We start from the raw sequence: 27,986 nt of genomic DNA, 5'->3' as shown, positions 1-27,986 counted from the left end.
GGGTGGGTCTATTTTGTCCGATGTGGAGCGATGTACTAGCCTAGCAGCATCGCCATGGCTCTTAAGATACCCCCAACGAGCAATGCGTTCTGGACAGAGCGAGTTCCGAGCTAGTAAATGTTTAGTAGAAAGTAGAAACCCATTGACGGGAATACGAAACGGCCAGCGCTGAGATGGCGGGGATTATCAAAAAGCAAATTCTGAAACATTTGTCAAGGTAGGTGTCATATAGGTTAGCCTTGCTAGCCTTGTTGGATGCTGGCGGTGTCAACAGTCACCATTAGCCGCTTCTTATCAGTACTTGGGGGACACTTGTCTTTGAGCGTTTTTGAAAAAAATTCCCATTGTCGAAAATCAGATGAGGAGGATATGTGTATCTTGTAGGCGATTATGATCTTGTCCAATCTTTATGAAACTTGAAAACGGCTCCACAAACACCAGCATGGAAAATGGATTGAATTTATTTTGGTACAATCACAGTTACATTGGCACGATCACATTATTATGGCATGTAGGTTGTGTTGTAGTGCTTTAGCTGATTTAGCTGTTGCTGGAAAGTCTTTTTTATGGCACTTGCTACCTTAAAGTTTTGGTGGATCATAAATAGTTACTCTTACAATATTCACTCTTAACATCAGCGAATCCCAAATATTACAATTGAAACAATTGTAAATGTGGTGCAGTCACCCTGTTTTGCAGAAATGGGGTATATATTGCTGATGTACAACGTAGAGAGACATTGAACAATTACTAAAATTCAAGCAATGACATGGCATGACAGGCTTACAAGATTTGGGATAGAACATGTCCTTAGAATAAACCGACAGCAATTTAATGTTGGTGGACATAGATACCGGACGAACATTGGTCAATAGTTTTGGTCATAAAGCAGACACAAAATTCATGTGAGACATCATGCAGCGATTTATTATTTTATTTTTTTAATAATGTGGCAGTTAAAATACTCAGTATTCAAATCCAGACCAGCGGGTAAGTCCAATTAGACATTTCAAAACTGATCCTCTTTGTAAATTGTTTAAGATAATTTTAGTCCCATTTTCATTTTTAAATCAACAGTTTAACAATGGCTCTTTCATTTTCTAGCCGGATCAACCCTTGAATATTTGTACTCAATTGATGCATGCTAATCTCAAATGATTAGCTTAAGTTACCAGGACTGCAAGAGACTGTGAATGAATACTGGTCTTTATTCTTACAAATCACTTCTTACATTTCAATCAAATCTTAATGTTAAGTCATAATCAAACCATACCTATGTTTAAGTTTGGTGTTGAATACATAATGACTTGGGTGGTTCTGTGTAGTACTGGTCTTTCAGGTCTATCAGGCACATTCCGCTGTTTCCTAACAGTGTTAACAGTTTGACCAAACTGGAGCGAACACAAAAGTCATTAGAGATGTAGTTGTCAACGACTTCTGAGGCTTCTTGTCTGAGGCTTGCTGGTGCCTATTCCAGCTGGCTTCGGGCAGTAGGCGGGGGACACCCTGAACTGGTTGCCAGCCAATTGCAGGGCACACAGAGACGAACAACCATTTATGCACCCAATCACACCTAAGGACAATTTAATATTGTATGTCCCATACACCTCTAATACAACCATGCATGTTTTTGGAGTGTGGTAGAAAGCCAGAATGCCCGGAGACAACCCACACAGGCTTGGGACAACATGCAAACTCCACACAAGAAGGCCTGAGCGATTTGAACTCAGGTCCCTGAACTGCGAGGTGGATGTGCTAACCACTGTTACACCGAGCTGCCATATGTGTTAATATAATATGTTAATGGTTCTGTAGTGGTTAACAAACATTGAAATGCATTGCGAAGAGTTGTTCTTTTTCTGCTTCTTAAACCTGATGTTCTCAAATAGTAATACTATATATTCAGTATAGTAATACTGGATACTATAGTCTTAAGCTTGATTGTTTTGATTAGGTTCACCAAGAATCTGTCCCCAGACAAGATCAACCTGAGTACCTTGAAGGGGGAAGGGCAGCTATCAAACCTTGAGCTAGATGAAGAGGTTCTGCAGAACATGCTTGAATTGCCTACCTGGCTGGCCGTCACCCGTGTTTACTGCAACAAAGCTGCCATCAGGGTGAGTCACAAAAAATAACAGCAGACTGGTTTGACAGATGGCATTACTGAAGCAGAAGCTACAGTTATTTTTTAAACTTTTTAAAATATTTTCTTTATCAAGCTAATTAGAAACAGGTTTTCATTTGCAGAGCCGACATTGCCACAGGCAGAGTAAAACAATGGTTGATGAAAGTATTTACCTGCTCAATCAAATTGATTTTTAAAGGGGCAGTGGTATCTGATTCTTGGCAAAATCAAGTCAAAGTCAATTTTATTGTCAATTTCTTCACATGTGCTTAGCATACAAAGGAATCGAAATTGCGTTTCTCACTATCCTCTGTGTTTGAGCAAGAAACTCTCAAGCATCCTCCTCCTCATTGTAGAATATTATGTTATTACGATTTTATTGCAGAAATGAATTCCATGCTGGTAGTGTTGCTCATTTTTAATAAAGAAAGCAAACAAAAGCATGTTTAATTAAAAAAAATGCATTCATAGTTTCTGAAACTAATCAAATTTTTTTTTACAATTAATCTCTGCATGAATTCATGAAAAAAAGATCGGTGTAGGTGCATGGAATGTACCTGCTTGTTTGCATCATGCTGCATGAACACTTGGGCCCAGTAAATACAAAAGTCCCTCTGTCAAATGTGCTGCAGAAAAGTACAACTTTTGTGATGACCTTGACTGACTGTACTGTTCCTGACTTTTCAGATACAATGGACTAAATTAAAGACAAGCCCCATCTGCCTGGTAAGAATTTTCCTCTGTATTTCTAGACTTCAGATTCACTCAGCATGTTTCTATATCTTGATCGTTCCTAATATCTACAGTTTTCATCGCCCTTTTCCTTATCGTCAGTATGAATTTGACCACATTTCTGTTGTTTTACATGCTCATTACTATTCCTGTTTCCTCTTTTGTGCAGTTCCTGGATAAGGTGGAGGTAGAAATGAGAACATGTGAGGAGCCACGTCCTCCCAATGGCCCCTCTCCTATTGCCATCACAGCAGGACAGAGGTAAGCCTGCGGGACTGATGTTGGAAGCCAGCATGATGGCTCACATTTAGGTTTGTCTCGTCTTGCGCACCTGCACTTTGTTATTGTACATGTAAAACGCAGAGGATAGTGAGAAACGCAATTTCGATTCCTTTGTATGTTAAGCACATGTGAAGAAATTGACAATAAACTTGACTTTGACTTTGCTGTGACTGTTCACAGCGAGTATGGCTTTGCTGAGAAAGTGGTGGAGGGCATGTCTGTTCGAATCAACTCCATCACCATCAAAGTGCAAGCGCGGGCCTTCCATGCTTCTTTTGAGCTGTGGCAGCTGCAAGGCAACAGTCTCAACCCTAAATGGCAGCGCAGTGACCTCCGCTTTACCCGCATCACAGATCCAAAGAGAGGAGAGGTACCAGTGTAGCATTAAACTCAGTCCACATTGGTTTTTGGTTTTTGTTTGTTTGTTTTTTTCAATCTGTTTGCATGTGTGCATAAGCTTTATGTGGAGGCAATTAGAAATATTTATTCCAAATGCACAAAATCCTTTCACATTAAATTGTGAAGCAAATTCACTCCACACTTTACTTGCCTATTCTGCTATGTTATCTGCCCATTCATTTGATTGGATTGGACTATAATGGATTTAATAGCTGAGCTATTTTTCATGTACAACTCATATCTTTAAAAACACATTTTACTTGCTGTTGACTGAAGATGCTATCACATGTACTCAGGGTTCAGTTAGAAGCAAATCACGGCTTAGCTTATGAACTTCATTTGGCCTAGCCCAATAAAAAGGTGACCCGTGATTGGTCGTTGTTACCTGAGCCCTTAGCAGATGCTATCATTTTAAGTCGATAATATGAACTTATTCTTGCTGAAAACGCCTGAATAAGTATCGCTAGAAAAGGGTCAGAGAATCTAGAAGTGTAGAATCGATCTTTACAAAGTGTTTCATTTTTTTATGGTTTTTCTGATAATGAATTTTATGATTGTAAATAGTAGGGGTGAGAATCATTGACTTTCTCAGAATTTGATTCATTTCCAATTTTTGGTTTGATTTAAATTCAATTCAAAATGATTTTTGATGCAAAACAATTTGATCAGTTTCAATTAAAAATTTCAGATTGCAGCAGATATATCTTCTTCAATCTAAAATTGTACAAAGAATCATAATACTACTTCAGTCTGATTTGCAAGACAGAATAACGAAGGAAGACAATGTGCCGATTTTGAGTTTTTTGGTATCAATTAAAAAAAAAAAAAATATATATATATATATATATATATATATATATATATATATATATATATATATATATATATATATATACACATACACACACACATATAGTGAAGTTACGCTTCAATTACATTTCAAAAGTCTAAAGATAGAGGAACCCTGGATTAGATAACGACTATTCTATCAAAGTTTCACTTCCTCTTCCCAAAGATAATGTCTTGCTTGACTGCTGGGTGTGTTGCGCTTCTGTTCTCCGCTTCAGGTGTTGACATTCAAGGAGATTAACTGGCAGACTCTGCGCATTGAAGCGGACGCCATCGAGAGCGATGATCAGGATTTGGGAAGCACCCCATTACGTCTCATCACCAACCAAGGACGCATTCGCATTGCTCTAAAACGCAGAGTGAGACTTCATCTCCTTTATTTGAAATGATATTCTTGCCAAATTATTTTTACATCAGTTTGCAAATGGAAGTACTGTATTATATTGATTTAATATAGAGTAATGTAATGTGAATGTGTGGAGAAAAGTGTAAAGTATCTTCACTGCTGTCCGTGCATTTTGGTCGCAAGTCCTATTGCTTTTTATTTATTGTTCCATACAGATAAAGGACTGCAACGTGTTGGCCTCCAAGCTACTTTTTATTCTGGATGACTTGCTGTGGGTGCTGACCGACTCTCAGCTCAAAGCCATCATCCGCTATGCCAAGTCCCTCAGTGAGGCCATGGAGAAGTCGGCTCAGCAGAGGAAAAGCATGACTGCAGATTCCCTGCAGGTCCTTTTTATTGTGATTTAATCAATGAAACACTCAAAGGCTTGATCTTATTTAGTCTGAAAACCATATGGGAAGAGTTGCCAATTAAAATTCACTGTGCTTTTTTTAGAAAAAAAAACAACATTTTTTACACACTTTATAAAAAATGCATTACTTTATCCAGCAAGCTAAACATGTTAAATTAAAACGTGAGCCGCTGTCTTTTAAAAAAAAAATTAGAATGAAGATAAAGAAAAAAAAATAATAACTAAGATCACTTGTATTTAGACTGCCCCTCCATCACCTGGGCTCCACAACCTTTGGACAGAGTCAACAGCCACTCATACTGCCTCACCCAACAACCTGAGTCAATATTTTGATCGCTTTGACGTGAAAGAATCATCTTACCACACTTTCATTTCCCGCTTGGACCTACATGTATGCAACGACAGTTCCTCAGGGGCTGAAGGTAAATGAGACAGACAGGTTGAAGTACAGTCTGTTGTAAACACGCTCACCAACTGAATATGTCGACAGATGTAGAAGAACCTCTGGGTTTGCAGGGTGCAATGCAGTTGACCTTCAGGAAGTTGGGCTTCGACTACTATCCTGTTCACAGACCTGGTGAGTTGAATGAGCCTGCAGCGAATGCGCCGCCTGTCTGTTGCACTGCAATGCACTGTTATTTTATTCAAACAATAATGCTTCAAAATAAAATGTGGGATATCAAGTAATGTATGAAACAAACGGCCTTAGAATGCTTTGAAGTTCCTCCCGGAAGCAAGGTCATGACAATGGTCTCTTCTTATTAAAAATCTTTACCTCCCAGCGTGAGTAGCATTCGATGTAAACAACGCTGTGCTGTTTTTTGTTTTTTTTTTCCCCCTCTTGATTGACGTTCTTTTTTTTCGGCCACATTTTTATTCCATGTAATGCGATGCCAGGGGGCTGACTAACAGTAGCTATGGGAACCACGGGACAACCGCGATCGATGCAATGAGCACCCCTGCCTTAAATGGACATTCTCTCAAATTCACAGGGGTTCTTCTTTTCAGATATTTTCAGAAAAGTCACCAACTGTAATATTTTACGATGGTTTACTTCAGTTGTGTTTGATTAAGTCACTCTTGTGTGCATGAGGCCTAAATTTGGTTGCTATGTTGAACTGCCATTTAATGCTACACTTTTTCAGCTGATGGATGTTGCCACTGGGAGCGCTATTGTGGAGCTATGGAGGCTCAGGCGCAGTGGGCGGGAAAATTGCTGTATGAGTACCAAAGGAGGACAGAGTCATTTGGGTTTCCGGGTCCGTCTTCTGAGGTGATGAAGCCACGCGACGATTCAACTGCAAAAACGCCTCGAGGTGTGCATGTCACAATAAATCATTCATACTCAACTAATTTGTCTTTTTTTTTTATCAAGTTATGCTCTTCCTTTATTCAGATGGAACAACAAGTCCTAAATTCAATATGTGTGACAAAGAACCATCAGCCAAAAACAACTCTGGCATTAGTCCTTCAAGGTCTACACTGAAGAGGTTACGGTCAAGCTGCATGGTGGTTCGGATTGATGGCGTTGACATTCACCAGGCAAGATTTTATCATTCCCTGATTTGATTACTTCTTTTTGTTGTGCAGTGTAAACAGTCAGTGATTTGAAGTAGAGTCGAACATGTAGCACTAATAAAACAGAAAGAAGATAGATTCATTATGAAAGCACAGAGACACACATTAAAATCTGAGAGCCACAAAAATTTTTGGGAATGAGTCAAATTTATCGTTTTCGTCAGGCAAGTGACTATTTAAATACTTTGCTATGTATAAACATTAAAGGCCCTTTGTTCATTTGTCGATAATATGATAATATGATGACTTTGTCGACAAACAATATTGTCATACAAAATTTTGAAGTACAGCAAATGTATTTGATTTATTTAAGTGATCCTAGTTTTCTTAAAGGGACACCGTGTAAGATTTAGACCGTTTTTCACTAAAAAGGAATACAATAAATGATTATAAATTTAAAATTGCAAATAAATGTGTTCATAATGACCAACAGTACGTTTTAAATATAATCGTAGTCTAGTTATCATTAAATTATAGTACATGAGAGGTGGCACTCCTCTGGTGGCTGCCATGTCTGTTATAGCTACGAACAATGGTAAATGCAGCACCTCCTGCTGTTCCTAATGAAAAATGGTCAGATCTTACACAGTGTCCCTTTAAGTGTGGTTCTCTTGTTATTTTCAAGGTTATTTAAATGAACTTCTAGATCCCCTTTGGACGGAGTGACACCCTCCAGGGGAATTGCTTTTCATGTTGTCTTTTCTTTTCTTTCTTTTGTTAAAGGAAACTATTCTTCTATGTCATTTTCATCTTTTATTTTTTAGTATTTGGTTATATTTCCTTAAAACTAATGAGATTTCTATGGTTGTATCTTTCTTTTCTCTCACTATTCAGGTGTCTACAAAGAGCCGTCAAAATAAGAAAACCCAACCTTTGTTGTCATGTAATCGTAAAGTTTTGCATCTACCAGATAGCGTTCCTGCAGTTCATCTGCAGTTTACTGAATATTACTTTCCCAACAACCCCAGTTTCTCAGGTAACCGGCTTCTTTTCTTTTTCACTTTAGCTTTAGTACAGCAAAATTAGATTAGGTTAGCACTGACATGTTTTGTACGACTGTAAGATACATTAGTACAGATGTTTTGTATGACTTAAACCCTGGTTCATCAACAATGAAGTTGCAGCTATGCACATTTTTTCTCTTGGTTTCATAGTCGTTCAACCCTCTTCTGAAATTTGAACTAAACAGTCTCCTCGTTTTATATTTCCAGTGCCGACCTCAAACCTCTATGCCCAGATAAATGGCCTCCAGCTGTGTGTTGACCCCGAAAGTGTGTTGTGGATTAATCTTTTTTCGAGAGGGCTGTTACACACTCTGGACCAAGTCAAAGCATTCTACCATTTGCAAGACTGCAGCAAAACAGATGAGCATGTTGACATCCGTCTGGATGCAGCTCATCTTAAGGTGAATTGTCTTAAACATTTATGGGAGAAAAAAAAAGCTGGATTATTTGTCATGTTTTGTGTTGCTTTCCTTAGGTTGTGATTCCTCTAGATTCGTCTATATTGGACCATCCAGAGCGTCCTCAGTCCCTTTGTATTACTGTCCCCCAAATGACTTTCAGCAACACCCGCAACTGCCCCCATGGCTCCAAAGCTGACCTGAGCATGACCTGTGAAACCTTTGCAAACTGTTCATTCTTCCAGCCCCAGCCACCATGCCCATACCCCAGAGACCACAGTGCCTTCTGCGCAATACCCTTCATCTTCTTCCAGCATTCTCAAGAGTCTGCGCCTTCCCCGACTGTCACGAAACACCTAAGATCCCAAGATGTCTGGTCACTAAGCCTGTCTCGTGTCGCGCTAGGTTTTGATGGAACGCGAAGACTCCCCAAAGGCAAAACACAACCTTTTGTGGAACCTTTTGCTCTGTCTGTATGGATGTGCCAGCCTGCTGCCTGGTCCAGGGGTTCATCATGTCACTCCACCAGCCCGAGCAAGGCCCAGCAGCCCCCCTCAGAACAACTTCATCAAGAAGATGCTGCGCTTGCCTACATCCACGTCATTGCCCATGTCATCACGCCGGTCAAGATGTGGCTCAACCACTACCAATATGTTGCCTTGCTGAGAATGAAGGATTCCATGGCACGTTTGGGGGTGGAACTAAGTCGGGATCTCAAGGAAGCTAAGCAGAGTTGTGACCAAAAGTCAAAACCTCCCACGGTTTGTCTTGCCATGCTTCTGGACTCTGTGGAGGTTGGTCTGCTGTTACCACCAGCTAGCACGGAGCCTGTGGAAGAGGTTCCCCATACTCCAGAGACAGACAGCCCCAGTCTCACAGACTCTGACATCTCACCTATTCATCAGGCTACAGATATGATCCCTATGGACAGCGGTTTACAAAACGGGGTGTCCTCCCACAGCATGAGCCACGCTGCATTTGAACAAGATTGTACAGTGGAGGAGGCATGCGAGGCTGTTGAGGAGGGACTGGAAAGTGATGCCTTGACCATCCATGAGAACACGCCAGTCCTATCTCCTCAGCTCTCGCCCGTAAACTCCCCTCCCCTCTCCCGAGACCCTTCTTCCTTCAGCCTGGAGGGAGAACTAACAAGCGCCATCAATGTCACCAAAGACGTGACCAAAGATGCCATCAGTGCCTCGCTGGACTTAACCAAAGGCGCGTTTTCGATAACAAAGGACGCCTTTAGCATGTTGAGTCGTGGCTCGGGGATGAGCAAACTCTTCAGTCCGCACGCCAAGTAAGTGCTAGTGCTTTTCTTTTTAGCTGGTCACGTTGTTCTTTCATTAGTGCTCTTGCACGCTCTTGATTCTTGCACATTTATAGGGAGCAAGTCCAAAAGCCAGAGGAGGCCTCCCCCACCCTCGTGGCCAATCTAAGGCAACATATGATGAAGCAGTCTCCTTCCCAGCATTCTTTTGACAGTGCTATCTTGGATGGCAGTCTACCTGATGAAAGCCTGTCTGTGGGCAGCGATGCCGGCGACAATTTGCTCGTTCTCATCGAGTCAGGTACTGCAGTACTCGAAGTTGCATTTGGTTTACTCCATTGTTTGGCTGCTCCTGGGCCTCAGCACTAAGCTGCAACTTGTGGATGATTTTTTTCTTTCTTCATCTTGATGCGTTTTTTGTTTTGGTTTTCCATTCATTCGTCCATTGCCTACAGCTTTGACCGGGGTCGGGTCACAGGGGCAGCAGCTTGAGCAGGGAAGCCCAGACTTTCCTCTCCCCAGCCACTTTGGCCAGCTCCTGCGGGAGGATCCCCAGGCATTCCCGGGCCAGCCGAGAAACGTAGACTTTTATTTGATTTTTTTAAATGTATTTTTGTTTACTTGTTTATTATACAATGCAGCTCTCCCACTAGAGACAGAAGTTACATGATTAACCTGTGCATCCACGAAGGTGGCTGGAATGCACCCAATTTACATGGCAACCACCAAAATGAAAGTAAAATTCAGAAGTGTGAAGCCACCTTACAGTGCCACTGTTTTGTCATTTTTTTTCCTGAAAACACAGATTATGAGTGGGCAGCACGGTGGATGGCTGGTGAGCACATCCACATCCTAAAGTAGAGGTCATGGGTTCATGGGTTTGCCCCCGGCCACCCCGCCACATGGAGCCCACATGACCCCACCCTACAAAAAACAAGCGGTTAGGAAGACGGATGGGTGCATGGGCTGTTATGTGTGGGCTTCGGCCAGATGTCTATATGGAGCATCTCATAAAAGAGCAAGCGTTACATTGTTTGCATGCGATCTGAATGTCTGCAACACACACAGGTATAACACATAAGATGGCCACTGGTGGCTTCTCTGGTTGCTACAACAAGTAAGCGGCATTGTTAGATTATAATGTCAGTTTATATATTGACCAAAATACAATGCAAGATTCTACTGTAGTTTAAGTAGGCATTTTTAAAAATCTACTCTTAACCAGGAAAGCTGTGATTGGCTGGCAACTAGTTCAGGGTGTGTGCCCCGCTTACTGCGCCAAGCCAGCTGGAATAGGCACCAGCAAGCCTGCAGCCCTTGTGAGGATAAGCGGCCATAGAAAATGAATGGATGGATAGTCACGAAAGCTTTCCTGTTGTGGAACTTTCATCTACCCAGAACTTGAAGGGCACATTTGAGTGGGTGATCTACAGTTCTTAGTCTTGGGTTTTGTAGAATAATACTATCGTCCTAAAATCAACTAATGGATCATTGCTGAATTGCAGGACATTTTGGTTTCAAAATTCCTGAAAAGTCATCCTTCACTTTTCTGATTTTCTGCTACATATTCATCAGTTGTAGGTAATCAATCATCATGGAAAACTCTTTGATGATGTCAAGTCCAGTGTATCATGTAATTCACTGTTTTTGTCTTCTTCTACCTTGCCAAAAAGGTTATGGTAACGGGGTTGCATGCTTGTTGTGGGACACATGTTCCATGAATAATAAATATTATTTGAAATGTTATGTTTACTAAAACAAATGTTCCCAGAGTTACAAGAGACAGCAATGAAAAAAATACCAAAAAGGGCTTTTTTAAAACTTGAATGAAACTTGACATGTTTTGTTTGACATTTCCAGAATCTGGTGTAGATTCCGCACGTCACAGTGTCAATCCGACCGGCAGCCGAGGCAGTCCCGCTCTTTTTACCGAAGGAGGCTCATCAGCTGATCTCAGCAGTTCCCTGTCATTCAGTACAGAGGATGTGTCTGCTGATATGGTCGGTTCTCATGTTCGGTGAATGTACCTGAACAAATATATTTTCACTTTTAGTGATTCTTGCCCTTTTTTTGTGCTGCCTTTATAGTCCTCCGTGTTGTTACTTATTCTGAACGGGACATCTTGCACAATGGAATTGAAGGGAGATGACCAAGTTATTGCTGTACAAACCCAGAATCTGAGCTCGGTACAAATGGGAAATGTCAGGGTTTTTGACCTGCTGGCAGGTCTCATACAAGGTAACTGACTGCTGCGGCAAGACGTAACCGATACCCTGCTAACAATAAGCAGGATTTATGGTAAGCTGACTGTAACTACATTTCTCTACCTTCCCTCCAACTTCTCATTTGCACAGCTCCTGCTCACAAGCAGAATGGACACAGTAGCAGTGACTCTCCGGCTGTGTGTATGCGAGCAGAAATTGGTCCATCTGCAGCGCGACACTCTGAAACAACTGAGTCTTTGGGCCTGCTGGATGTGAGAGTGCAAGACTGTCACGTTGAGCTGCTAACTTCCACCATAGCAAATATTGGGCCTTTTCTGGAGGATGAATTTAGTATGGATGGGCAGCCAATGACCTTACGCTTGAGCAATGTAACCATTACCGTTAAGGTGGGCTTCTCAAATCATTCTGAATCGAGAAATGTTTCCATGTTACTTGGACATGATTTGAAGGACAAGGTTTTTTGAGTGTCGGTCACTTGTTTTTATTTTAAATAGGATGATAGCCCAAGAATTTACCCAACAGCTCCTCAGCCAACCTCAGCCACTTTTGTTGTAGATCAGCTGCTTCTTGAGCGCGGTGATGATGGCATAATGAGGATCAAAGGTGGGCAATACAGCGTTTTAATGCATATTAGATATAACCATGGAGCACACCCATTGATAAGAAATCCTGTTTTATGTTGTTGGTTTTGTTTTTATGTTTTGTTTTTTTTCAATGGATCGTAGGTGAAGATCAGGACAGTCTAAACTATTCCGGCGCTGGTAAACAGCAAAGTGAGGTAAGCAATTTCTGTGCTTGCACAATCATACACAATATATATGTATATACAGTGGGCCCCCGTGTTACGAACTTAATCCGTTCAGCGGCTACGCTCGTAACTCGAACTGCTCGTATGACGGGCAATCCAAACCTATGTTAATTAGTGAATGCGTGCAACGTGTGCAAAAACCTTAGGTAAAAACATCAAGACTTTATATACACATATTAAAAATTAGTTACATAACCTACTGTACAGTTAAATTAAATAACATAAATATACAAAGGAAAAATGACATTTACCTTTGGGGCGACGTGACTTGAGCTGGGTGGAGGCGGAGGGGAGCAGAGACCAACCCGCAGAATTTATTGATTTATTTTCTTAAACAAGAACTTTTCTCAAACTAGAACATATCACCGGCGATTTCCTTCACTTTAATCCATAATAGAAGAAGCCTCTCCATTTTTTTGTCGAGCGAGGTCCGTCCCCCGGCAAGGAAAGTCTTGCCCTTAGAAGATTGCCGAGCGGTTACGGCCATACTCACGAGCCATGCGTGCGCCTCCTTCGTATTTTTTTTTATTATCTCCTGCTTGGTTTCTATTGTCATCATCCTCTTACTTCTTCCTTTACCGCCACTTACAATTTTAGAAGCCATGTCTAACAGATAAAGTTTGCAAAGTCTTCACAACATTCCTTCCTTCCGTTTTTGACTGATTTTCTCTCCTTCCTTCCGTCCCGACCAGCTGTGCCATCAAGCTAGATAAAGGCGTTCGGCCAATAGCATATCGGCATTTCTGTGATTGACGTGACGCCGGCCAATAGCATCTCCGTGAGTGAGACCGTGACTGACACCGTGACTGAGACAGTGACTGGGACATTGTAAGAGCAATAGCATATCAGCATTACAAAGACATGCGGGAACTATTGATTTTATTGACGCATCAAAGTGAAAAAAAAAAAAAAAACACGGACACATTGACCGGCATAATGAGGCATGTTAGATTGAAGATTGCCGAGCGGTTACGGCCATACTCACGAGCAAGGTTAACTATGCGTGCGCCTCCTTCGTATTTTTTTTATTATCTCCTGCTTCGTTTTTATTGTCATCATCCTCTTACTTCTTCCTTTACCGCCACTAGCAATTTTAGAAGCCATGTCTAACACATAAAGTTTGCAAAGTCTTCACAACATTCCTTCCTTCCGTTTTTCACCCCTTTTCTCTCCTTCCTTCCATCCCGACCAGCTGTGCCATCAAGCTAGATGAAGGCGTTTGGCCAATAGCATGTCGGCATTTCTGTGATTGACGTGACGCCGGCCAATAACATATCCGCATCTCCATGACTGACACCCTTACTGAGACAGTGACTGTGACATTGTAAGAGCAATAGCATATCAGCATTACAAAGACATGCGGGAACTATTGATTTTATTGACGCATCAAAGCGAAAAAAAAAAAAAACACGGACACATTGACCGGCATAATGAGGCATGTTAGATTGTTCGTAAGACGAAAGGTTTGTGCGTAAGGGGGGGACAAAAAACGCCACGGTTCACGTTCATAAGATGAAATGTTCGTATAAGAGGGAGTTCGTAAACCGGGGGCCCACTGTATATGTTTAGAGAGAGAGGGGGGGGGAGAGAGAGAGAGAGAGAGAGAGAGAGAGAGAGAGAGAGCAAGTGAGAGAGAGAGAGAGAGAGAGAGAGAGAGAGAGAGAGAGAGAGAGAGAGAGAGAGAGAGAGAGAAACTCCCATGATACGGCCCTTATGGTTAAAACAAGTTAAGCATGCAAGTTTGTGCTTCTTTCACGTAACACCAGGAGGAGCCAGCATACCACTGGTACTAATTTTTTCACATTTCGAGGACCACTCCACTAGCATCTTTAAAAAGAGAGTCTTGTTTTCCTCCGGTCTCTAGTCTGATTCACTCTGAAAAACCCCTCAAGAATCTGCTAGTTTGAAGCATCCTGTATTTGACCGTGTATTTGCCACTAACTGATCTGATAATACCGCCATCACAGAGGCAAGTCCTGCAGTCCAAGCTTTCCGATGTGCAGATGGCGCTCTCACAGGCCCTCAATGACCGAGATCGCCTCCTTCTGGAGATAAAGAAGTATGACCCTGGGTTTACGCTCTAGCATTTTGACCTTGATTCCTCTGCGGTGATCCATCACCAACTGGGGTCTTCAATCCCGGTCCTCGAGGGCTGGTTTCCCGGACGGTTTATATGTCTCGCAGCTGCAACGCACTGGGATTGAAGACCCCTGATCTTGAAGGACATGGTCAGTAGCCAGCGTTAACCTTTCCGAACTCATCTGGAAAGTCAAGATGTTTACATGATGATGACTTAAAATTGCTACAATTACTTAAGTAGAGCACGGTCCAAGAACTGGTATTGATTGTTTTGTAACGAAACAGCCATTCTGTGCGCAATTTGTCGATTAAAAATGCACTTCTCCGACTGACGACAAAAGTGAAGGCCAGAAGACCTCAAATTCGTCCAAACACTTTTAAACACCTAATACTGAAGGTGTCTCATCTTGAAAGATGCAAAATAAATCTAAGCAATTATTATCACTATCGAAATCAACAGTTTGGTTTCTGTTTCTGACTGATTGAACTGTTGCGGCAGGACATTGTTTTGTTGTTTCTTAATGTCAATGTCCAAATTATTGCAGAGCTAGCCAAGTATATTTCATATAAATATGAATCACATGTTTTCTGGCCAGTTGAGTGTGGACAGTAAACTCAGTGTGGTTTTAGTATTTGTCATGCAGCATGCTTGTTTAGATACCATCTGCTTTCAATTCTTTCCACTTGGTAGTTTGTGGTACGGATAATTCAAGTTGACCGGGTGTCAAATGCGTATTGAGTCCACGCCTTGGTAGGGTGTAGCTATACAATAGATCCACATATATTTATAAATTATGATGTAGCATAGTAGTTTCACATGTTTAACAGAAGTTGTAAAATGTAAAGAAGAAAAAGTTGTGTTAACCATAAAAAAATATTTTTGCAATATGCAAGTCAGAGTTCACTTTGTTGCAATCTTAACAGTTTTATTTCTGTGCAGTGTTGTTATGGTTATGAAACGTATTAGCTTGAATTTAGCGGCTTCGTGGCATGCAAGGCAACAAGCTGCTATCGTCGCTACCTGTGGGCATTGACGATGACCAAGCACCCTGCCCATTTGTTTACTTTAGTGGCATACGTCATATCAATGCCACTATTGACATGGTTGCTATTACTGCACTGCATTTTCCAACCCAGCATTCAAAGATGGCTTTGCGGTACTAATTTTGCATGCTAATACAGTGTGTCACAAGAAGCACTTTTTTTCCTTAACGTTTAACGTGACTGTGAAATAGTATTTGATGTAATAGGCCAAATGCTTGCGTTTTCTATTTAATGTAGAAAAATGACATAGCCGTTCATTAGAACACTGCACAGTGTGTTTATTCATTACGTGAATGCTTTAGTTAAAAGGATGCATATGTGGTGTTTTGCCTTTAAAAGCACAGAATTTACTGACCTTTCAGTACACTTCATCTCACCTCTGCAATAAGGTAGACCTCCTGTAGCCGGAACTCGTCAACCCTTGCTTTAAGGTTATTCTATTGCCTTCAGAAGAGGAATGTTCCATTTCTCAGCTATATCAAACAATCTCAAGAAAAGGGACAGATGAGGATTCCATCCTTAAGCCTGTATATACAAGTGCTTAAATTAAGTGTGATAACGTGTCGTCGTTGCGGAGCTATCCCGCACGGGGTTTAATCGACTTGTTACTTGATCAACTCCACATCTCTGCCCAAATTGAACAAGTTTGTGATACAGAAATGGAATGACCAGTAAAGCAAAGTGACTCCTTGTATTTTCACTCTAATGCATGAAGTGCTGTGTTGTTGTTTTATTTACGCTTGTGTGAGTCAATTCACTGGATTTTTTTTCCCTAACTCATTTTTACATGAACTATAAAGATGGCAGGTGAGCCCTTATGGATCTTCCATATGATGCAAGTGTTTTGAACTGACAGTATATGTGTAGAACATTGCAATTTATGTCTTTATCACTTAAGACTAATATGAAATTGGTTCTGTGAACCAGTTGTGGGTGTCAATTATTTTAACAGAATAAATCAACACTTGTAAAACACTTGTCCTCCTTTTGTGGTCCGTTGCCGCACCAACATTTCAATCAATTCAGTTTATGGTGGTTAACACATTCACTTCAAGAAACCGTCAGTAAAAATGCCAAAGAGTAATACTATTTTCAAGAATAAAAGATCATTTATTTACAACCTTACTTGATATGAAATGCACTGAATGGGTCATCAAACATTTACACAGAGTTTGGGCAAGAATGAGGTGCTGCTTCCATTTCAAAGTCCATGATCAAGTGTAGATCAAGGGGTTAGGGTTAGCGCCAGTTTTTCCGCTCATCTTGAGCTTTGCTTAGCAAGTAGTCTTGAGAATTGCATGAATGTTTCCTTGGAGCAGTGCGGCCACCGTCTTAAGTCGTTGCCAGTGGCCATCATTGATGTATACTGGAATTTGAAGCTGCAATCCTCAATGAAACAAAATGTTTTTGTACTTGGTGTTGGGAATCTGATGGCGGCTCTTCAACCTCCTCACTGCCTCCCTCATGTGTTTGGGCTGAAGTGGTGGTGTGTCTCCCCACTTTTCGCATACATCCAATGCTGGTAAAAACCACATTGTTTATTGTAATTGAATTATTTACATGAAACTCAAGTCTACCTGAGTGTTAAGTCTTACCTTCCTCAACTATTTCCCCAGCAAACACTTTGGAGATACCAGACATGGCAATCACCACATTCTGGGACACTGAGGATCCAGTTATGGACTGGATCAGCTAGAAAACAAAGCACAAAAATAGACGTCAATGTGTGCTGGGGAAGATTTAAAATGAAAAAGAAAAGATTTCCTTTTGTCAAAAAAAAAAAAAAAATCTTGATTTACAGCATTTAAGTCGATCATTCAATGCCAATTATAAATGGTAAAACGTGTGTATGCTATTTTACATTCAAACAAATGAAGACTGCTTGCTTTGGGTTCAACCATCCATCATTTTCTTGAGCCGCTTATCCTCACAAAGGTTGCAGGCTTGCTGGTGCCTATCCCTGCTGGCTTCGGGCAGTAGGTGGGGGACACGCTGAACTGGTTGCCAGCCAATTGCAGGGCACACAGAGATGAACTACCATTTACACACCCAATCACACCAAAGGACAATTTAGTATGTCCAATACACCTGCCAGCCATGTTTTTGGAGTGTGGGAGGAAGCTGAAAAAAACCCAAGCGGGCCTGGGGAGAACATGCAGACTCCATACAGGAAGGCCGGAGTGAGGTGGATTTGAACCCGAGTCCCTTTATGAGTCCCTATATTATCCCTTATGAGGCAGACGTGCTATTCACTGCGCCACCGATCCGCCCAGGATCAAGGCCCAAACTTCAATTAAATTTGAAAGGAAAAATCATCACTTCAGTGTACATGTATGTGTATATGACTAAAACTGCCAAAATTGGAATAAATCATGGATGATACGGGGGAATGAAAATGTGTGGAAAAAAAAAAAAAAAAGCTTTTCTAAGCTCGTGAACAAAAGATACTGAACTAAATTATATAAAAAAAATATATAATAATAAACTACTACATATTATGAGAATAAGTAAGTGCCAATGTTATGCGTTGTTGTAACAAAATAATACACAGGAACCGTGGAAAATATTAAATGCTATTATAAATAACAGGTCCCAAAAAGTAACTCAATTATTTTATGGATAAAAATATAGCTATTAATAAAAGATAAATTAATTTAATGAATACTTTGTTTGTGTAGGTAAAAATTACCAAAGGAAATTACAAAGCTAAAAATTAAAACGAACTAAATGAAAGGTTTGAGAATAAGCCATCAACAATATTGATGCTGCTATTGTACATAGAATGTACATAGATTGTACATTCTATGGTGTACATAGAATGACATAGAAATATTGAATGTTGTAAAGACATTAAACAATAAAAAAATGCCGACTGTAATATGAAATGACATTAATAAAAAATAAAGAATATGTAGTTTAACCGTTTACACACACATATACTGCATCTGTAATCTGTCCTTTAAAACTGGTAATTTTCCATCTAGCTTCCATCAAATACAGTAAAAATGCCAAAAATTATTCCAATTATTGAAGTGGAAAGAAGCATTCATTGGCTAATTATTGGCCTATATCATTATGAACACAATTTTAGAAAATTCCAGAAAAATTATATTCACACATACTTGATCATTTTATTTATGAATACAGGACGATCTTCGAAGTGAATACCAATATGTCTTCAGGAAAAATAGGTCCATCTGTATGGCAGTAATGGAGATTGTGGGGAAAATTGCAACTAGTATAGAGAATAAAGAATTTACAGTTGCCATTATTATTGGATTTCAAGCAACGATTTGAGACAATAAGATCATATTGTATTAATGAAAAAAGAGAAAGCTGTGAAATTAAGAGGATTGGCATTAAAATGGGAAAAAAAAGTTACCCGGATAACAGAAAACAACATGCGCAGATTAATAATAAAAAATCAGATTGCACAGGATCCCCCAAGGCTCTGTGCTTAGGCCTATATTGTTTATATTACTGTATTTATCAACGACATATGTACTATTTCATGAAGAATTTGAAAAAGTATTATTTGCTGATGATACAACGTTATACTGCTCTGGAGATGCTCTTGAAAAACGTCTGACTGCAGTGGAAGAAGAATTAAACATATTCAAAAACAAATTATTTCTGAAATAAAACAGAACAAACTTTACAATCTTTGGCACCAGGAAAGTTAAACAAGTAAACATCACAACCAACTGTGATTGAAATAGAAAGAATTAAAAAATAGTGATGCTTTTGTCTGTTAATGTAACATGAGATGCCTAATGCAAAGTATGTTCCTTTAGCCCAGAGATGCCGAACTGCCGTTCTCGAGGGCCGGTATCCTGAATGTTTTCTGGGTTTCTCTCCTCAACACATCTGATTATGATTAGCTCTAGAGGAGCTTGAAAATGATGCTAATCATTTCAATCAGGTGCATTATAGAGAGAAGGCTACAAAGCAGGATACCGGCCCTCAAGGACTGGAGTTCGACACCTGTGCTTTAGTTTATCAATTTTTGGGAATAATTGCACTAACCGACAGTCAGAAAACACATACCCTCTTAATAGCAGCTTTGGGGAATGCAGAACGCCTGTACATTTCGTAACGATTGAGCTGGTCTTCCGAGAAAGACGACACCAAAACCCTTAGAAAACACATGATGGTATGCGTTAGGGGAAATCCAATGAGTGAGGTTTTTGTATGGTTGAAAATATCTTACTGCATCTTTTGTATTTCGTCCTCATCGACCTTTTGCCGCTTCTCCTTTTTCTTTTCCGGTTCTACCTTCAGTTTTTTAGACGCAGGCTGACCTGAAGTCCCTTCCTCCTCATCCTCAACTGCCGCTAGTTCCTTTACACGATAAAGATAAAAAAGGTGGGCAAATATTAGTGGCCAGTCATCCAAGAGAGACTTACCCAAAATTGTATTTACAGATGCATCTTCCTCTTTGCGCTGGTCTTGAAACGGCGATATTTTGGATTCGTCTGTAGGCTTGTCCGAAGCAAGAAATGTGTTCTCGGTCGCCTTGTCTTTAGGTAGCTCATCTTGACCGGCTGCTGGGCTCTCAAGTCTGTCCTCGGTTTTGACCCGTGCGGGATCCGCCATGATAACCCAACCACGACGAGTGTCAAACTGCTCAGAGTTTGCAAGAATGAACGAATAATGTTTATTGGCTACGTAATAAAATAAATAAATAAATTAAAAAAACAATGCTCGCTTACCTTCACTTGCGTAAAACAGCGGCTAGGTTAATAAAGGTACCACAATCGTTCGTTTTAACTGATGACTAGCGTTGAGCACGACTTGTAACAAACCTTTCCCCGCAAATAAACTAAACATATCCTCGAATCAACTTTTGTTGACTTTTGTGTTTTCAAAGATCAAGAAAAAAAATCAAACGCGTCCGGACCACTTGGTTATTTGCTACGTCAGTTCCGGTTCCTGTTTGTACAAACTTTATTGGCAATTGGAAATCACAAATGCATTTTCTTCAAATTTGAATTTGTTGTTTCTTTAAACGGAATTTGTTGCAAATTTGATCCATTTCCTTATCTTGTTACTAGTATGAATTGCACTTCGCGAAATGTAGCGAGAGACAAAAAGCGACTACAACGGCAGTAAGATTTTTGTTTCACAAATAGGCAGTTTTTGGTTCAGAATTTTTCTGAAAGTAGAAGGAAGTGGTACGACAAAATCTATATTTTCATATGCCTTTTTTTTTTTTACTGACGTTACTGACTAGTCACTACACCGATAACAGCAAGCGTCGCTCACAAGTACGGATCACTCCCTGTCACCTGACAAACTCTTGTGAAACGTTCTTGTTCACGCCCACCGAGACAATTTCACAGGCTCGAACGCAAAACTAAAAGGAACCAGCACTTTACACGAATGGCATCCCGTCTTATTTTTCCAACAATTCGTTTCGTTGTTAAATAGAAGAGAGGCTCGCGATTGGCGTACTGGACGCTCGGTGGGGACCTAGTCCATTGCTGTGCCCACTTGCATTCGTTTGTCGCACCATCTTGCTGGGATCTCCAGGATCGAGCAGCTTGGGGAGGGGTCTACCTGGGGGGCATTCGGTTTGGAGATGCAGCAAGGGGGAGCAGTTTTGAGGAAGTGACGGACGCCTCTCGGGGGACTGACCAGAGGAAGTTTGCTCCATGGTGGTGCCGACGTGCGCATCAGCAAAACTTTTCCCCCTTTGGGCGCCAGCGACGCCTTGGAGCGGGCGTGGGGATAGATAAAGCGGCGGGGGCAACATATTCTTTCCACACATTTGCGGATTACTAACTTGAGATCGGGAAAAAAGGGGGTGGGGGTCTGTCGCGGAGGAATTGTACAGGCAAACCCCATCCTCCTCGCTTGGTTTTGAACGGAGCCACAATGGGGAAGGAGCAGGAGCTCCTCGAAGCAGCGCGCACGGGAAACCTGGCCGCGGTAGAGAAGCTTTTATCTGGGAAACGTCCCTCGGCTGGCGCTGCCGGCGGGTTGCACGGAACCGCTGGAAGTGGCAACAGCGGCGGACACGCTGCCTCCTCGCATCCGCTCTCCAGTCTGCTCAGGTAGGCTTCATTGGAGGGAAGGAGATGCTGGTATCTGAACGATTTCTGTCCGCCTTGCAGTGTTTCTCGATTAATTATTAACCCGGCCAAACGCTTTTGCATGTTTACTAATCACGTCTGCAGACGCCAACGTATTTATACTATAACTACAAGAAATATGTCAAATCCAGCCGAGTGCAGGCGCATGCTTCTTTGTTAGCTCTCAACCAGTTGTACTGTATGTAATATGAACACACCATTGGCATTCTATCATGGAGCTATATACGGTATTTGGACAAAATGTAGAAAAAAAGTCTGACAGGCCTGACGGAATGCAAGTACGCTCACTCGTGAAGTTGACGTAGCCAAACTTTCATCTAACCTGTCAAATTGGTGAAGAAAGCTTGTGTGTGTGTGTGTGTGTGTGGGGGGGGGGGGGGGTGCATTGTGGCACAGGTCGTAAGAATGAGGGTAGTCATTGGTGAGGTAATTGATGAGGTTTCATCTTAAAGATTTGGTGTTTCTGCTGACTGTTGACATGCATTTTGATACACACTCCTATCTATCAAGACTGTACATGCCATCAGCAGTTTGTATGCTTGCCAGGAGGCCGCCTTATTATAAAATGCCGTGAATGATGTGCTATTGCCATTGGTTATATGCTGCAATATCTAGTTCCAGCACTGTATCATTTTGTTTTCATGCATTATTCTACTTCTTAAAATATTGAAGACTACCTCAATTTCCATGAGTGAGACTTTTAGCCACTTATCTACACAAAATAATCCTCTATGATGCACCACCATCATTTTCATCATCAAATCCACTTGACAAGCTTACCTTCGCATCATAGTCAACTTGATTTTATAGTATTACTGTCAGCGTAACACCAGAAGTGACATGTCAGGCTACTTCATGTGCACCATGCAGCATAATCAAGTACATTAAAATCTTCTCATCAAAACAAGATAGTGTTATTGAAGCTGCCTCACTCGTGTGGAGTCTGTCGTCAATCCCCTCAGGCAGATTATTGGGAGCTGTGTGAAATTAGTTTCCCTAGAACTGAATGTGTGTTCCAATAATAAAGGGCCTCATAATGAAACTACTTTTCTTAGAATATGCCTGACTTTTTGCTCAGTTTGCATTTTAAAATGGCTGATGCTATTCCTTTGCATTCTAGTCTCTCATTATAGATGATATCATTCTATCTAATGAGAAATAATAAGGCTATTGCTATTACGGCTACCTTTATGAACTGGAATCATTATTATTGCTTAACACTGTCTGGCGTGTGTTTTCACTGGCTTTTGGTGCTCTTGCTTTGGAATGGGGCTCATGTCAAGACCTGCAATGTTGTTATAAGCATGCATTTGTGTAGCGAGGCTCCACGGAATGTCAGCTTTCCCAGGAGGCCTCACCTCAGTGGTTGCCATGGGATAACACAGACGCCGCTGTGTTTAATGATGCCTTGACCCTAAACATTTGTTCCACTAAAATAAAAACAAGGTGGGCAGTGCTTTTGTAAGTTGCGAGGGCTCAGCCTTTGAACTGGCTACACTTGGTGCTCTGCAAGCTATAAAAAGCAACAGTGCCATACTAAGCAATAATGTTTCCAAAATTACATTGTCGATTTAATCCAACAAACTCTTTCAAACAAACAAACACCTTATTGTTGGATCCGACAAAACATGGCTGTGGAAATGTGGAATTTTGTTATTTATAAGCTAATTTCAAGATGAAGGCTAATGTGAGTTGCAGTGTACGGTTACTATTCAAATAAATTTCCTTTGAAGGGAAGTCAAGTCAAACATAATGTCATATAGGCCCCCACTAGTCTAATAATGACATTCTGATTCATATTGCATTAACTATAAATTAAGCAATAAAATCCACGTTATAAAAAAAAAATTGTATTCATCTCAGTAGACGGCCGTTCTGTCACTTGCTGTTGTCTGAAAATGACATCGCAGTTGCTGCTCAGGTAATGACGAACCACAGTTTACTGTGTTGGTCATGGAATGCTCATAAGAGGAGCTGGGATTGGTTGTTACCTTAAAAACTTAATTTTCAGTAGACAGCAAGTGGGAAAATGGCTGCCCCGAGAGATAGTGAGAAAAATGGTGGATTCTGCAGCTTAATTTATATTCCAAAAACACAGTGTTACTGCTTTTAGAACAATGATGCCGCATAGAATATGTTATTGTTTATTGTTTTGTTATTTTTTTTCCTTCATCTTTAAACAATGAGGAAAATCTACTCAAATCAATTAATAAATGTACTTTAATTATTTTTGTTTTTGTCAGAAAACATGAAAAGGTCTTAGGATACCAAGTGATCCCTCATAGATAGATATCTTTCAATATTAGATAAAGCTAGTAAGTTGGGAAAGAAAGCTGACCATGCTGGGTAAGTTGACTTTAAGAACAGGTCGACTAAAAATATCCGCCTCAAAGCTCAGCTGGAACCATGCTTGCGCCACCATTTTCTACACTAACTTTTCTTGCACACAGTGTTGCAATAGCAGCAAGAGAGAAAAAAAAAGACAAAAACAAATTTGGGATCATTTCCAATAAAAAAGTGATCAAATTAATGTTCAGTTATTGCAAAGTGAACAAGGAATGCAACGCCTGTACTTCTGGAGGGGGGGAAAAACGTGCATGAAAAGATCATCTTGACATACGGCTCCATTGCTTGTCTTGCTGCACCAAATAGTGGCCAAATGGCCTTTCATTAAAGGCAATATTCCCACATTGAGCTTCTCGAAATAAGGGGAAGAACATCTCGAAAAGCACTGGGGCTATATTATCTGAGAATACAAACTTTCACTACAGTCTTTAGTGGCTCGGTTTTTGGAGTTCAAATATTAACCAGTAGAGGGAAGTCATGTATGAAATGTACCCAGTCTGCTCATCAAGAAGAAAACGTGAAGTTATTGAGTTGACCTCCTGGTACAGGGGTGTCACGCCTGTTTTTGTTGTGGGCCACATTGTAGTTATAGTTTCTGTCAGAGGGCCGGAACGACTGTGAAGTCAAATAAATGTTCAAGCTCGTCACACACGTTTGCTAGTTTTGAAATCAGAGGCTGGTAAAAACTGTTCAAAAGTGATGAGGGAAACAAAAAAAGGGTCGTTGTTGTCTTTTGTTTCTCCCAAAAACCTTTTAAGACTTGCGAGGTTGGTATTTTAGCCATATACTTGAAGTTGAATCATCTTTTTACAGGCCATATAAAATGACGTGGCGGTCCGAATCTGGCCCCCGGGCATTGAGTTTAAAACCTATGTCCTCGTAGATAACAGACAGCTCCATTCTAAAGTTTTCTCATAAAGCATTGTTGAAACATCATCAGTTAGTGACTTTCCGGACATTATTACGTACATAAGGCAGCACGTTGCCTAGCACAAACGCCTCACCATGCAGAGGTCACAGGCTCAGTCAATTCTGGTTCCGGCTTTCCTCTGTGGAGTTTGCATGTTTCCGCCGTACCTGCATGGCTTTTCTCTGGGTACTCTGTTTTTCTCCCACATTCCCTAAAACATGCATGGTAGTACTGGACACTCCAACTTGTCCTTAGGCGTGTTTTTGAATGTCTTTTTTTTGTATGCCCTGCAATGAACTAACAACCAGTCCAGAGTGTCCCCCACTTCCTGCCCTGACAAATACTTGATTATTCGATTTGAATATTCCATTTTACAAAGTTCTGATAGTAGCAGACCTAATACCCACATTTTGTGTTTTTTAGAGCTCTATTGTTGCACATCCCATAATTTTCTTGTCCAAGTTTTAAAAACCGACTGGGTAAATCGGAGTCAAAATGGTAGTACAGTACTTGGAAAGGCAGTCTAGAAATTAACAGAAGGAAAAGCTTGATGGACACCTTGAGAGCTTAGTCACGTGAGAGTATGTTTCAGAGCTTCGCAAGCCGCTTCTTTTGTCTGGCTGACAAAGCCATTGAAAGATAGCTTTTCATATTCCTTTAGGACCATTTGGTAGCAGTGGGGGCTACTTGCTGGTTTAAAAATTGAGCTGTCATTTGGATACTACTAGACCACCTATTTCGAGAGTCCTCTTTGTTAGAATGACATTTACTCATTAGAAGTCTGCAGTGTTTTGGAACAGGATCAGCTGCGAAAGACTCTCTGGTTCCATCCGCACACATTATTGTCTTGCAGGGTCACTTTTCATAAGGGCTATACTGATTTGGTTTGCATTTTAATTTGGGCTGGGCTCTGCTCCAGATGCTTCCATCCCATTATGTCCGCTATTTCTGGCACGTCCTAAGCAGACCTAAGCTGTCAGACTGGAGTCACCTATAAAACATACAGGATGTGCTGGACTGTCTGCTCTTAAAGGAAAAAATAAATATAGTAACACCAAAACAGGTCTCTTGAGATAATTTTTTGCGGAAATGTATCCAGTTCGACAGTGGAACGGTGCTGCTTACTGCAGAAAATTGATTGCCGTTTCTAAATGTTTCACCATCCCATACGTACACAAATCATGCAAATTCGAAGTTCCAAGGTAACACACTGCATTGTTGATTCTAAGGGAAATGCAGCGCTGGCGAGCGGCAGGCTTGCCGGTCACATTGCATTAATTTTAACCTCTGAACCGAAAGAAACTGTATGTGGTTTAACCTAGCAGGCGGCTTGTCTCGCTGGGAAATCTTACACTGCCATGTTAGCATTCCAGGAGCATCTGAGATTGGATGAGCTGCGCGCCGCGTGAAGTTTACGTTCTGTGTTTTGTGTAGTCTGAGAACAAAACACTCCATAACCATGATGAATTCCTCGTATGTGTGAAGGAGGAGCTGAAATTGATCACGACTGTGTTCTTACAACTGGATCGTAGCCCTGAATGCTGAAGGCTAACAGACAAATATTGCTTAGTTGTTTGACAAGCGCATAGTTTGTGGTGAAAAAAGATGCAGTGACACAGAAATAATCACAGTCAAAAAAACTGTGCAATGCTACAATGCGAACGTTATGGAAGTATGAGACATACGTACACTACTTTGGACTATTTTGTCACGGTTTTAGAAGCCAAAGATGATATGTAGAATAGATGCAAATGATCCCTTGACATTTGTTTTAAAATGATCGATAGCGATCCAAAGCTGTTTTCAAAATGTGACCCCCTCACACTGATTGTCTGGTTGCCTGCAAAAACACTTTAGAGCTGCAATGATTGTCAAGTCAATTCTAAAAATAATCATAACAATTTTTGATCCTAAATTATTCATTGTCACTTTCCCAGTTTTAACATTTTCCAAAACTATATTTAATGTTTTGAGTTGCATTTTTTCCACACTCTCACTATGAAATATTTGTCTATTTCTCTATCTAGGAATACTGATTATCTTTGTCCATTCCATTATTCTATTTCAAAATTGACAGCGATAACGTCTTCTTACCCCCCCCCCAAAAAAAAAAAAACAAAAAACTGGTAAATCCTGTTTCTGTAGTCTTCTTTGTAAGAACACATATTGTCTTCATGTTGATTACAAATGAATTGTGTTTTGTTTTTTTTTGTCTGGCTTTTTACGGACCATACCGTTAACTGAATCTTACTGAAGATTACTTGTATTTTTGCACTGTCAGTTTTAAAAAAAATAATGCCATGTTTTTCAAAAAAAAGGATGGAAATAAAAATACATCCGTTAAATATTCAACAAAGTAAACAATTGTTAACAATTGTTAAAATGATTAGTTGCTGACCTAGTCCGCAAGCACGTTTATGTAATCTGAATTCTATATTGTACAATATGGAACTAAAGTGCTTAATTAATAACTACTCCGTTATCAAATTAAGCAATAATTCCTCTTGATACTAGATATTTTTGAAACATAGTGCCTTGACAATAAAGCAAACTTTGACTTTGACTTTTGACTTAATTGTGTCATCAAGATCAAATTACAACAGTGTTATTGTAGTTGGAGTTTACAGTTGTGTAACACCACTTTATCATAAAGAAAGATGGTTTGGCTTGTCTTGTAGATACAACTACCATATTTCTCTGAGTACAAGTCAAGTTTTTTTTCCTTCATTTTCAACCCCTATATTAGGGGTGTCGACTTATAACTGCATAACTCAAAACAGACCAATTTTCTCCACATATCTGTGTTTGAATAACATTATTTTGAATGTGAAATATGTACTATCGTGTCATTTACAACCCTTACAATGATTATATATACCTCTAATTGGATACAGTATGCATCCGTTTTAGAACCTTTGCACGGAACATCAAAACACTCACTCTTGTCAAGTGCAGCTTTATCGCCTCTTTGTTGTCAACAGCGAAGCTGCGTGGATCATTTTTCTGGCCGACTTTGACGCATTACGAAAAAAATAATACGGCTTGACTTGTTTCCTTCAGCCCTTGGATGTGCGCTTGAACAAG

The 27,986-nt window shown here is 40.5% G+C and overlaps 3 protein-coding genes across 7 annotated transcripts in view; 2 read left to right on the top strand and 1 right to left on the bottom strand.

The window, feature by feature from the left end:
- The first annotated feature begins 23 nt into the window (after positions 1–23).
- bltp3a (bridge-like lipid transfer protein family member 3A) lies at positions 24–16,524 on the top strand. The gene is made up of 21 exons (XM_088439002.1): positions 24–217; positions 1,955–2,117; positions 2,813–2,851; positions 3,027–3,118; positions 3,320–3,509; positions 4,606–4,746; positions 4,949–5,119; positions 5,387–5,567; positions 5,636–5,722; positions 6,291–6,461; positions 6,542–6,687; positions 7,558–7,699; positions 7,935–8,128; positions 8,203–9,425; positions 9,512–9,696; positions 11,256–11,395; positions 11,483–11,633; positions 11,750–12,006; positions 12,115–12,223; positions 12,346–12,398; positions 14,396–16,524. Exons 1-21 carry the CDS (start codon positions 174–176, stop codon positions 14,510–14,512), a joined length of 3,996 nt encoding a protein of 1,331 aa, XP_088295128.1. The 5' UTR covers positions 24–173; the 3' UTR covers positions 14,513–16,524.
- Positions 16,525–16,637: 113 nt separating this feature from the next.
- Positions 16,638–20,824, bottom strand: taf11 (TAF11 RNA polymerase II, TATA box binding protein (TBP)-associated factor). The gene is made up of 6 exons (XM_088439065.1): positions 20,264–20,824; positions 19,974–20,174; positions 19,762–19,892; positions 19,599–19,686; positions 17,147–17,243; positions 16,638–17,070 (listed from the first exon to the last, which is right to left on the bottom strand). Exons 2-6 carry the CDS (start codon positions 20,145–20,147, stop codon positions 16,940–16,942), a joined length of 621 nt encoding a protein of 206 aa, XP_088295191.1. The 5' UTR covers positions 20,148–20,174; positions 20,264–20,824; the 3' UTR covers positions 16,638–16,939.
- An 11-nt stretch (positions 20,825–20,835) lies between these two features.
- The window catches only part of anks1aa (ankyrin repeat and sterile alpha motif domain containing 1Aa), a 49,640-nt gene continuing 42,489 nt past the window's right edge, over positions 20,836–27,986 (top strand). For 2 of the 5 annotated variants that reach the window (XM_088439044.1, XM_088439016.1), the window contains exon 1: positions 20,836–21,607. In XM_088439044.1, the coding sequence (XP_088295170.1) occupies positions 21,429–21,607 (179 nt within the window). In that variant the 5' untranslated portion in view covers positions 20,836–21,428. The remainder of the gene's footprint in view (positions 21,608–27,986) is intronic. The other 3 variants (XM_088439052.1, XM_088439035.1, XM_088439026.1) reach the window with 2 other exon arrangements.

This window comes from Hippichthys cyanospilos, chromosome 2 (genome assembly GCF_059441005.1).
Source record: "Hippichthys cyanospilos isolate Australia breed blue-spotted pipefish chromosome 2, RoL_Hcya_1.0, whole genome shotgun sequence".
In the NCBI taxonomy this organism is placed as follows: Eukaryota; Metazoa; Chordata; class Actinopteri; order Syngnathiformes; family Syngnathidae; genus Hippichthys; species Hippichthys cyanospilos.
This window is presented reverse-complemented; position numbering and strand designations above follow the sequence as displayed.

What these genes read in the sequence shown, in the direction of transcription:
- bltp3a (XM_088439002.1), top strand. Translation starts at nt 174, where the DNA reads ATGGCGGGGATTATCAAAAAGCAAATTCTGAAACATTTGTCAAG. An exon ending in GCAACAAAGCTGCCATCAGG is followed by an intron (nt 2,118 to 2,812) that starts GTGAGTCACAAA and finishes CTGACTTTTCAG; the next exon opens with ATACAATGGACTAAATTAAA. An exon ending in CAACAACCCCAGTTTCTCAG is followed by an intron (nt 7,700 to 7,934) that starts GTAACCGGCTTC and finishes TTATATTTCCAG; the next exon opens with TGCCGACCTCAAACCTCTAT.
- taf11 (XM_088439065.1), bottom strand. Translation starts at nt 20,147, where the DNA reads ATGGCGGATCCCGCACGGGTCAAAACCGAGGACAGACTTGAGAGCCCA. An exon ending in GACGAAATACAAAAGATGCA is followed by an intron (nt 19,687 to 19,761) that starts GTAAGATATTTT and finishes GTGTTTTCTAAG; the next exon opens with GGTTTTGGTGTCGTCTTTCT. An exon ending in TGGGGAAATAGTTGAGGAAG is followed by an intron (nt 17,071 to 17,146) that starts GTAAGACTTAAC and finishes GGTTTTTACCAG; the next exon opens with CATTGGATGTATGCGAAAAG.